Source organism: Vanacampus margaritifer, chromosome 19, assembly GCF_051991255.1.
Source record: "Vanacampus margaritifer isolate UIUO_Vmar chromosome 19, RoL_Vmar_1.0, whole genome shotgun sequence".
Lineage (NCBI taxonomy): Eukaryota > Metazoa > Chordata > Actinopteri > Syngnathiformes > Syngnathidae > Vanacampus > Vanacampus margaritifer.
This window is the reverse complement of record NC_135450.1, coordinates 1,292,501-1,305,000: the sequence shown is the minus strand read 5'-3', so window position 1 is coordinate 1,305,000 and position 12,500 is coordinate 1,292,501. Positions and strand designations below refer to the sequence as shown.

Here is a 12,500-nt window from a genome sequence, read left to right as displayed (position 1 = left end):
AAATGTGTCTTAAACTGTCTTAAAACATTCAATGTCTTCAAGACACAAACATCTCTTTGGGGAGCATCCCATGTGCTGCTCTCTCATGATACCTGCATGTTTCAAGCCATCGTAAGATCTTTATGTCTTAAGACGTCTTGAAGACATTAAACGTCTTCAAGTCACAAAAATCTGTTTGGGAGTCATCCCATGTGCTGCTTCTGTCATGTTACCATATTCTCAAGACATCTTAAAATCTGCATGGAAATATGACTTAAGATGTCTTAAGGTATTCATTGTCTACAAGACACAAAAATCTGTTTGGGGGCATCCCATGTGCTGCTCTGTCAAGGAATGGTGTCTTCAAATGTTTGTCTTAAGATTTCTTGATGTTCCAAAATGTCTTGAGATGTCTTGATTTTGCTTATTAAGTCATCTTAAGACATCTTGAGGCACGTTGATGGCTGAGTATGATATAGTCATTTGTGCTCGATTGGAATATTCCGTTCTGGTCGCGCCGCGCAGACAACATATTACGTAAACAAACATAATTTGCTACAGTCAATAAAAGACATTATATTGATGTCACTCACCACGCTAAATAAAGTAGCCGATTTCCTCCTCGCTCCTGAAGTGTGGTTCTTTGCTGCGTTGTCATGTTTGTTTACACCGGCTTGAGTATTTCCGGTGGGTTACACGCCAGAAGCACAGATTTTTCTACTATATATATTTATATATAGTTGTATATATGTGTGTATTGGCACAAACTGTGGCATTTTGGCTGTAGAGACAAAATAACATGAAAACGCCGCAGAGAAATCAATGTACGCAAGCGAGGCTCCTTTAGCGAGTGGGACGGAGCTACACATACAAGTCATTACTATAAAGACCAAGATTCCTTGCGAATTATAATAAGTGAAGTAAAAGAAAAGAAAACAAAGAAGAAAATAGAGAGCATGCGCACAGCGAAAAACAATGTGCTAGCAGTGCTCATGTGCCCCACATTGACTGGTGAGAGGACCGTCAGTCAAGAGACTGTCAGATTACTTTTCAAAGGCAGTTCAACAGAAGTAAAGGACTCTGCACACTTAGATGCTGAAAGCCTGACACAGTGGCCGTTCCTACTGATCACTTTTTAACAAACCAGGCTTAGGCCTACTCAAATGTACAGACGCTCCCCACCTTACGAACGAGTTACGTTCCGGACGATCGTTCGTAAGGTGAATTTGTTCGTAAGTTGCTTCAGTGCTATATTTTGTATTATAATTTATGTTTAAAGCCTATATAAGTATATTGAAGGTTTATATAAGTATGTTTAAGGCTTGTACAAGTAACCTGCATTGGTTTGTACTGAAAAAAAATTAATAAAATGGAGAGAATACGTACAGTACTGTACTGTACTACGTATGTTAGAGAGAGAGAGCGAGACACACACACACACAGTATGTACATGTACGTAATAAGATAAATAAAATGAAGTTTAACTTACTTTTGGAAGATGTACTCGATGCTTAAGGAGATGATGGAGGAGGAGGAAGAGGAGGATTTTATATCATGAGAGATTCTTCGTCGTCGCTGGAATCGGCTTCAAAAGTTATTTCCTGCTTCATGGGGACCGGCGTTTTCTTCCTCCTCCTCCTCCTCCTCGCCACGTTGCTCAGCCTCCAATGAGCTCTCACAGCGCCAATCGTCGGTATTAGCGGCGGAAAGAAGCACTACGCGCAATACAAAATCTAACTTACAGCATTTCTTTCCAAACATTTTTCGACATACTGTACGCGCAGAAATGTTCGTATGTACCGTTGTTCGCAACTCGAATGTTCGTAAGTAGGGGAGCGTCTGTACTGTTTTGGCTGGCAAAATCGCTACTGTGTCACTTGTGTGATGTCACGTCTTTTCATAGGCCAAAATCTATCGGCGGAGATTTGTGTAAAATCTCACTCCAGTGTTTCCTCGCTACTTCGCGGTTCAGTTATTGCGGATTCACTGTATTGCAGATTTTAGTTTGTGACCATTTTGTGACATTTGTCAAACAAAATTTAGGGCAAACTGTATTGTGTTTCGAGAGAGGAAAATAGTGTGCTGCTAAGGACAGTTTAAAATTAAAGTAGAAAAATGTTGATTATCTAAAAATTAAAACCAGTTTATCATTCATCATTGGAAATGTGTTTTTTTTGTCTTCTCTATAATTGTTCTTTAATGAAGAAATACAATATTTTTTATATTTATTTCTTTTTTTTTTTATTTTGTGAGTCGGTGGGGACTTCAAAGACCTCCTCAATTCCATCGACACGCCTTCTTTTGAGGAAGCAGAGTCTGGTGACTCTGAGGTGGGCTTCCTTATCTCTGGGGTTGAAGTCACCAAGGTGGTTAAAAAGCTCCTTGGTGGCAAAGCCTTGGGGGTGGATGAGATCCGCCTGGAGTTCCAAAAGGGCTCTGGATGTTGTAGGGCTGTCGTGGTTGAAACGCCTCTACAACATTGCATTGACATCCGGGACAGTGCCTTTGAATTGGCAGACTAGAGTGGTGGTGCCCCTTTTTCAGAAGGGGGGCTGGAGGGTGTGTGTTCCAACTATAGAGGGATCACACTCCTCAGCCCCACTGGTAATGTCTATTCAGGGGTGCTGGAGAGGGCGGTTCGTCGGGAAGTTGAATCTCGGATTCAGGAGCAGTGGACCAGCTCTACACCCTCAGCAGGGTCCTCGTGGGTGCATGGGTGTTCTCCCAACCAGTCTACATGTGTTTTGTGGACTTGGAGAAGGCGTTCAGTGTGTCCCTCAGGGAGTCCAGTGGGGAGTGCGCCGGGAGTACAGAGTACCGAGCCCTCTGAAAGGGCTGTGCGGTCCCTTTACAACCGGAGTTTGGTTCGTATTGCCAGCACTAAGTCGGATTAGTTTCCAGTGAGAGTGGGACACCCCCAAGGTTGCCATTTATCACAGATTCTGTTCATAACCTTTATGGACATAATTTCTAGTTAAAGCTAAAGCGTTGAGGGGTTCCAGTTTGGTGGCCTCAGCATTACAGCTCTGCTTTTTGCAGATGATGTTGTTGGGTTCTTCAAGCCGTGATCTTCATTTTTTACTGGAGCGGTTCGCAGCAGAGTGTGAAGCAGTTGGGATGAAAATCAGCACCTCCAAATCCGAGACCATGGTCCTCAGTCAGAAAAGGGTGGAGTGCCCGCTCCGGGTCGGGGATGAGCTCCTGCCCCAAGTGGAGGAGGAGTATCTTTGGGTCTTGTTCACGAGCAAGGGTAGGATGGAGTGGGAGATCGACACATGGATCGGTGCAGCGTCTGCTGTGATGTGGACTCTGTATCAGTCCGTTATGGTGAAGGAGCTGAGCCAAAAGGCAAAGCTTTCAATTTACCGGTCGATCTACGTTCCTAGCCTCACCTACAGGTTGTGACCGAAATAACAAAATCCCGGCTACAGGCGGCCAAAATGAGTTTCTCAATGCGCAGCTCACGAGCCACATGCTTTAATTGTCGGCCCAAGTGGCAAGTTAAAGGCATGTGCTGATAACCCATCCGTTTTGACGATTTTAATCAGCGGCATTTTTAAAATTAATTGCCTTCAATTAACTTTTTTTCCCCCTCAAGCCAGCTCTGCACGGGGGAGGGGGGGGTTGGGGGTTGGAGAAGGGATTGGGTGGTGGAAGTAAAGATACACATTTGCTGGCCTTTGCAGTTTGCATTATCTTTAAAACAAAAAATGTGTACAGGTGTAGGTGCCAGTGTGTGTAAGATTGACAACACGAGTAGCTGGGGTATGTTCTAAAAGGAGCTTTTGGGGCACTGTGACTTGCTAAGAAGAATTTAAACATAAGAAGATTGTTAACATTTATTTCTTTATTTCAAAATAAATAATGAATTTTAAAATATATTAAAAAAGGGCATTTTAGAAATGTAATTTTATTACAGTAATATCACGATACAGCGATATTTTTGCTCAGTCTTATACCGTCAGAATGTAATATCAGCACATGCTTAGTGGCAACTTACAACTATATGAAAACACTCTGTTGAACCCATCATAAAATTTTGATTTCATTTATGTGACCAAAGGCATTTAATTTGAGACCTAACATCCATGTTATCAATAAACACACCAAATTGCAAATAATCTTTTAATTCACACAAAATTATTAATTAAAATTTCCCACTGCAGTATTATGACCTCATTTAAACAAGGAAATACCCTAAGGGGCAACAATAAAATAACCAAACTTTGGCTGATGCCTCAGAAGCTGAATTGTAAGCTGAATGTGATCTTCAAAGTTGAGGCTGATTTCATCTGTTGAGAGGTCAAACCTTTAAAGGGTTCAAATCTCGGACGATGGCCTTACCTGTGATTGGAATTGACTTTCCACTGATATTTTAACAGTTCCTAAAAAAGTTCAGGTTCATATTTTTTCCTAAGGTACTGGTTGCTATGGATATTTGAAAGATGCAAGTACCAAAACTTTAAACCCGTTTTTCTCAAAACTAGGGATTTCAACCTTCCAACATTAAAACTGCTGTAACGTTGTCAAATTACGATGCGTGTGTTTCACCCTGTTCTATTTTTACTGACCATACAGAGTGGACAATTAAAGCAGTGACTTGCTTGCTTGTATTTATTTGGATAACTCAACACAGTACTGAGCGTTATAGACCTTTTTCACACATGATGTGGCCTGAAATACGCAATCGCTGTGGATTGTGACTTCCGGGGTGATGCATAGCGAGTGTAACAATGCCGCAGGCTAAAAATAAAAGCCATTGTCTTGTACCAGGATGTTCTTTCTGCGTTAAACTTTATTAAAGCAGCCTTACCTTTCATTTATTTTGTTTCCTTGCAACACGGAACTAAAAGAAGAAGTGTATTCAAGCGATTCGGCGTGATGAAGGACCACATTTTATTGTCAGGAAAGGGTAGCACGCAAGTCTACAGTAGCATTACACCTCCAAGGATTTCGTGTTGGGGCTTAAGTGTCAACTTTACACTGCCTCCTACGAGGGAATCTGTCATTCAGTACATATTGGGATTATGACACACGTACAAAACCACAAAAACACATCACACGTTACTATCATCATCATTGCAAAGAGACTATAATACTTAAATAAGGTCCTCAAAATATTTACTATAAATTAGGCCAACAGGGTTAGCAGTTACCTGAGACTGGGGGGGTATGCTCACAGTAATATCTGAAAACATGAAAGCAATCGACGCAGTATTTTGGATTTTATAGGCACACGTGTCTTGCTCTCTATAGGTGTGCACTGTCACGTCGCTTAATGAGAAAAACACATAATGTCCATGAAATACAAACTATTGAGCCGATCGTATTGCTATTTTAAGAGATTGATGTGTGCCCAAGTTAGAGATGTGCATGTCACTTTTGGTGGCAATTGGTCGTCTATGGGGAGGAAGGCTGAATGACAATACAACACAATATAATCCAAAATACTGTGGCGATTGTTTTTATATTTTCATAGGTTGAACTGGGCATAAGACGCAGAGATGTGTGGGTGAATATTGGTGACCATTCATAAAAGTATTCTGACCTTAGGCGACATACATGCACATGAAGCGTAGACGGCCCCCTTTTCAATGAGAGTCTTCTTATTTTTTCCTGATGGAGTGTTCTTGTACAATGCTAGTTAACACATCGGCTAAGGTGATTTTGGGGAAATGCTTACGATCCATATTGCTTCTAAATATAAGGACCGGAAGCTGAGTTTCCTGGTGATGATGTATTTTCTGTTTTGTTTTTTTAAAAAAAAAGACCCATTACTGGCTCCTAGGACACGCTCTGTCTACCTCACTTCCTGTAGTGTGTACCCTCACTCGAATCAGCCCCCCAAGCAACATGAACTAAAACTAAGAATACTATTGTTACAGTATCAAGCCGTTTATTCCACTCCAGTTGAAGTTAACTGTAGCTTAAAACACACTAAACGAAGAAAATTACACATTGCACACCTTGTTTAGCTCGTTTCCCGAACGTAGCTGGAAAGTGCCTTTGACTCGTGCGCATTTAGCAATTAGCGCGCACCTTGCGGCACTTTTGTCACTCAAAATATGGCTATTCATACAAAAATGTTTCAGGAATGTATACAGAGAAGCATCTTAACATTACTCATGCTCATCAAGCAACAACAACTTTTATTGGCATAACTTGATCGTGGCTTTTTTCTTGTACATTCTTAACGTGACTACAACTTAACAATGTATCAGAATGCGCAGAACCACACTGCCTCTAAGTGCCTCTAACAGCGCTCCCAATAAAGCCACTACAAACAAGGCCAAGACAGTATAAAACAAGAATAAAATCGATTTTGGGACATTTTATATCGATTCTGAATCATGGGGGAAAAAAAAATTGGCACACCCCTACTTTACTGTGTGTGTTATGACTTTTTGGCTGTTGCGCGTTTTGTGAACTATGTGCGAGTGTGTTGCTGATAAATTTGAGTGTCTGCTCGACAACCTGTCGTGTGAGCACCTCAGCAGTCTGATGTGAGCTGTACATCAAAATAAAAGTATTGATTTTGTTTGATGTGTCTCGATGTTTGCGACAGGGCGCTACTGAGCGTGACCAGCCCTGCAAAGCTATCCTATATTTTTAACCTAAATAGGTCTGTATGTGGCCATATGTTGCGTAGTCCAATTTCATTAATGAAAATGCTTGGTTGTTACCTGTTTCCTCAGCACAGGTGATGTCATCTTCAGTTGACAGCAAGTGGCAAAATTAGTTTTTAAAGTTATTAATTGTTCATGAAAAATAATGAAGTTATCACATTAATTATAGACAAAATATTATCTTCTTATTGTTGAAAATGGCTCGATCAAGTACCCCTTTAACAAAACAAAAGTCGGTGTTGCCTTCAAGGCCCAACCAGTCCATGGGAAACTACACGACCCACCCATAAGGGTTGCTAGTGTTTTAAAATAAAATCGGAAAATTTTACGTCATATAAGCAGGTCTTATTTTACTTTGCTTTTACTGACTGGCGATCGCTAAGTTTGAGTTTTTTTTAAATACGCTCTGTGCTTTGCATTTATTTATCGATAAATTCAGTGTTTAAAAAGTTCAGTTCACTCGTCATGTTTCAAGCAACATGAAAAGTTGGATATGTTGAAGTGGTAAAGCCATAGATTTGTTTGCATTAGTGTTATAATCTGCACTTAATTTCTTACTGATTTACAGTTTACACCATACTTGTGCAGCAAAGGTATGTTGCCATGGTGAACAAGACTACATGTTAAAGTATTTAGTAAGTTTAAACCTGTAATTGTAGTAGAAAAACAGTCCTTTAATATTAAGGCCTTTATCTTAATACCATGTAATCTATAATAGATCTGATATTGTTTATTGTATTTAATTGCTTGTTGGTTAAAAAGAATCATTGAAAAGGACGTTAAAAAACATAATCGCATATGAGATAGTAATTGCAATTTTTTGGAGGGAAAATATCGCAATTACATTATTATGGGACTGCTGAAAGCAGCACATATTACTCTCCACCCTAGAAAATCCCCAGATTTTTCCGAAAAAATGCGGCCCGTACCGTAGATCGCACCGGGACAAATGAGGTATCAAACGATGCGGCTCGATCTGACTCGGTGCGACATTACTTTTCTAGGAATTCCGAGTTACCATGGCGACGCAATTCCCAAAAAACTCCCAAAAAACTCCCATAGGAAATGAATGGAGAAAGGGGGAACAAATTACAGATCAAGCACCTTTTTCCAAGACACGCTGCACGCGCATACGTTAACCGACCGATATGAATTTTAGCTCATTTTGTAGGAATTTTTCCCATCTTTAGCTCAGTGTCGAAATTTTTTTTAAGGAATGAAAGCTCTCCCCCCTGTGCGGCTTCAAAGACAGTGATGAAATAGTATATAATAACTAGAAAAATTCCCGCGGAAATTTTGAATGGGACTGCTGACTCTTTGGTAATGAGCTGAACAGTTTAAAATTTAAACCACTGGAATCGCTCAAGAAATGTGGAAGTTAACCATAATCAACATCAACTAAAAGTATCTCACTGTCCCTGAAAATGTATTTAAAAAAATGTAAATGAGCTGAACAGTTTAAAATTTAAATGACTGGAATCGGTCAAGAAATGTGTAAGTTAACCATAATCTAAAAATATGTCGCTGTCACTTTAAGAGCACATACATTTTTGACTTGGAGCCGTCACGCGCCCCACATTCCATTGAGATTGCATGAGAGAAGCACCCCTTAAACAAAAGCCTCTCACGACTTAACGGTTGAAGATACAGATTCAAGAAATGGCTCGTTAGAACGGCAAGGGTTTGGGGAACACGAGCATGTTCTCATTTTCTTAATCGGATAAAAAAATGACCAAATGATAGCAGGTTGAAAACTTATGATTTATCAGAAATGGAGAGAGGAAGGCGCCTGAAATTAACATGTAAAAGACAGGCGAATTAGTCCGACTTCTCTTGCTTAAGGTGAAAATAAAGGTACTAAATGACACCTTAGCCAAATAAAAGTTAGTTTGTCTGAAAGAAGACACTCGTGACTACAAAATGTGAGAATTTGATGTCTAGTGAGCAAAGATTGTGGCCATGGTGACGAGTTGAAGTGACGTCACGCACCCACATTGCATTGAGATTGAATGAGAGACGCACACCTCAAAGAAGAGCCTCTCACGACTTAACGGTTGAAGATACAGATTCAAGAAATGGCTCGTTAGAACGGCAAGGGTTTGGGGAACACGAGTATTTTCTCATTTTCTTAATCGGATAAAAAATGACCAAATGAGAGCAGGTTGAAAACTTATGATTTATCAGAAATGGAGAGAGGAAGGCGTCTGAAATTAACATGGCAGAGATAGGCGAGTTGGTCCGACTTGTCCGAGCTTAAAGGGAAAATAAAGGTACTAAATGACACCTTAGCCAAATAAAAGTTAGTTTGTCTGAAAGAAGACACTCGTGACTACAAAATGTGAGAATTTGACGTCTAGTGACAAAAGATTGTGGCCATGGTGACGAGTTGAAGTGAAATTTTTTCAAATACATTATTTGGTTCCCGGCACTGGATGGCTAATTAGCCAACAGAGTGTGTGAGAAAGCTAATTCAGTCACTGTCTTTGAACCCGCACAGTGGGGAGAGCTTTCATTCCTTAAAAAAGATTTTTAACTTTTATGAGTTTTATGAAGATAAAAATGCATTTTACAACATAATTTAAAAGTCATTAGGTCTGTCAGGTTGTCACACCACACCCAAGTACTGCAGACAATTATTTTTGTGATGGTAATCATGACAATTTCCCTGCTATTTTGCAGGTCACTGCTACAGGATTCGTCCCATTGTTGCAGTTTGCCTACACTGCTAAGCTGTTACTCAGCAAAGAAAACATTCAAGAGGTCATCCGCTGTGCCAAATTCCTGCACATGCACAACCTAGAGGACTCGTGCTTTCGTTTTCTGGAAGCTCAGCTAAGTAGTGAGGGCAGCTTGCTGCACTGTCACAATGTGGCTGCTGAGGGCATCAACTCAGAGGATGAAAGCATGCAGTCCGAGGCCGAAAGGCCTTCCTCCCCCAGAATACGATGTGCTGACGATCTTGCCACCTTTCAGTGCCCCGGTGAGGATCGACTAGCAATGACTATACCTAGTAACTTCACAGATGGCCGATTGGACTTGGATCGACACAGAGGATCAGACCTGCCACGATGCCCTAAGTACAGAAAATACCAGTGGGCTTGCAACAAGCACAATAATGATTTCTCTTCACACACCAGTACCTCAGGTTTTCCTAGCACAATAAAAGAGAGCAGCATTAGTAGGGGAGTAGCAGGTCAGGACAGGTTGCTTTTGGCACAGATCAAGGTTGAGCCACAAGCAGAGGAAGAGGCCGTCTCATTATGCCTCTCAGGGGACGAGCAGAACGTTAGGGATAAGGATAGTGTGTCAGCAATGGAGATGGATAATCCTGTGTCTACAGAAATCATCAAAAGAACCAAGTCGGCATCCTGTGTCCGAGCCTTATTCAAAAAAGGAGTGGACCACTGCAGTCTGCCCAATACATCACAGCAGCTATTTGCCAACAGGCTTGTCTGTCCCCAGGACAAATTTAACTCTCAGGGAGATCACAAAAAAGACTTCAGAGCTTTCGCTGGGGAGTTGAGTTTGTCTTTAATATCCCCTAAGAACAATGACAATTTCACTGCAAGTCTGTCCCTTAAGTCCACGTCCTGTGATGAAACCTGCAAACCGGAAGTTGAGCTTGATCGACAAAGTGTCATATTTTCCTCAGGATCCTGCAATCGTCTCGGAACTCCAGCTCATTCCTACCCAGGTGGGAATTCTTTTGAGCTTTCTGAGCACATGCCAAAAGGTGCTGGAGCCAGTCAGTCTCTTCCAACCTCCCAGGCCTATTCTCCCAGCACCACCTCCACCGAGCCCCAACTACTGTGCCGCCCACGGCCAAACACCAGCTGCCCAGTTCCAATAAAGGTTTGCCCACGCTCACCGCCTTGTGAGACACGCACCAGGACATCCAGCTCCTGTTCATCATACTCTTATGCAGAGGACGGCAGTGGAGGCTCTCCATGCAGCCTGCCTCAATTTGAATTCTCTTCTTCACCTTGCTCCAACATGGCCCGCTGCCTCAATGTTGACCCGCAGGAACACAGTGTAGGGGATGTCATTTTTAACCAGAGGCAACCCAAGATCAAATGTGAACAGTCATACGGCATCAATTCCAGCGATGAATCCGGTTCTTTTTCAGAGGGAGACAGCGAGTCCTGCACTGTACAAGAGCGTGGTCCAGAGGTGAGTGCAAAACTGCATATGCAGTCTTCAAACCATCATTTACAATTGAGCAGGGTACCTGATATGCTGTATAGCAATTAGGGCTGGACGATTAATCATAATTTTATCATGATTTCGGTTTTGGCTTCTCTCGATCTTTAAAACATAATAATCGAAGAAAAATTATTAATGCGCAGAATGCCGCGGTGCGTTTACAAGTTTCCGACATTGTGAAAGTACCCTGAATGCACCATGGTGCTTGTAGCAAGCCCGTACCGAATCAATGTAATTCTGCTGTCCCTAAGCGTCCACCTGCTGGCCAACTACCATTGCTTTAAGCGACCTCTTCAGGTCAGAGGCTGCATCAAAGCCTTTTGTATGCTCTTGCATTAAAAAAAACATAAAAACCGTATAAATACATTTTTGGGACCATGGCAATATTTAAAACAGAACCTTTTATACGTGTTTGGGAGAAAATGAGTAAAGTATGGACCAATTATATTATATTGTATTATGTTATAAATACATTTTTATGGGTAACTGCTAAATTCTACATTCATTTTTTTGTCACACCATTTATTTATTTAAATATCCTATGAGTTTTGATACCCAACATGTCTGTGTGTGAATTTTACAGGTGAAGCTACCATTCCCTGTTGATCAAATCATAAATCTTCCACGGAATGACTTCCAAACATTGGTGAAAATGCACAAACTGACCTCAGAACAGCTGGAGTTCATCCATGATGTGAGGCGAAGGAGTAAAAATCGCATCGCTGCCCAACGCTGCCGCAAAAGAAAGCTTGACTGCATCTTGAACCTTGAGTGTGAGATCAGAAAACTGGTGAGTCCATCTTCAGTATCCCTGCCAACACTTCAGTCTTTGATGATCTCTTTTCTTCGTGACACCTCTTCCCACTAATGAGTTGTGGCTGACCGCACCCTCAGATATTCATTGAATTAAAAAATAATAATTCTCAGAAACTTTAATATGTTTTAGATTGCATTTGTGAGAGATTGCATTTCATGAAAAATTGTGTTAAGGTCACATGATCAAAAAAAAAGAGACATTTCAAGGCCAACTAAAACAAAAGGGTCAAAAGGTTACAAAACTATGCGCCAGTCTTCTAAATCCTGTTTTGTGAACATTGATCCAGTAGTTCCTGAGATACAAGGGTTCAAAGCAAGGTGGCCACGCCCTTTTTTGCAGAAAAAGTCAGTATTTGATATGCTGTACGATGCTTGCAAACCCCTACTCGGATTGACTTAAAATGTTTAATTTAGTGTTGTTCCATTACTATCAACAAGTTTCATTAAAATCTAAATCTGCTTGGTTGAAATTTTCTGATTTTTGGGGTGATTTGGCATGGAACGACCCAATTGAGTCCTGAGTTTTGATTTAGACTTTTGAGATCTGCGCAATAAATGTTGTCAAATTAGAAAAAAAAACCATTAATAATAATTCAGTTTATCCTTGCTGAAAGACCATACATAAACCCATTCAGAAATACTACATTTAAACCGAAATGTATATTTGTTTTGTTTATATTTGTTTGAAGTTGCCCCACTGAAACTGTTACTAGAAAAGAAAATACAGTTGTTGCTATATACAACGTGAATTTAAGAAGTGAAAACAGTTGATTATATGAAAAATAAATTGTTTAATAAAATAAAACCCATGCTTCAGGTGCCTGGGATTATCCTGCAAAAAAATTGTGTTTCAAAATTAACCTGCGCCAACTAAGA

At 40.7% G+C, this 12,500-nt stretch overlaps 1 protein-coding gene across 1 annotated transcript in view; it reads left to right on the top strand.

Annotated features, from left to right (window-relative positions):
* Positions 1-12,500, top strand: part of bach2b (BACH transcriptional regulator 2b) — a 72,868-nt gene that overhangs the window by 50,517 nt on the left and 9,851 nt on the right. The window contains exons 3-4 of the mRNA XM_077552192.1: positions 9,285-10,775; positions 11,392-11,598. Coding sequence (XP_077408318.1) covers positions 9,285-10,775; positions 11,392-11,598 — 1,698 coding nt within the window. The remainder of the gene's footprint in view (positions 1-9,284; positions 10,776-11,391; positions 11,599-12,500) is intronic.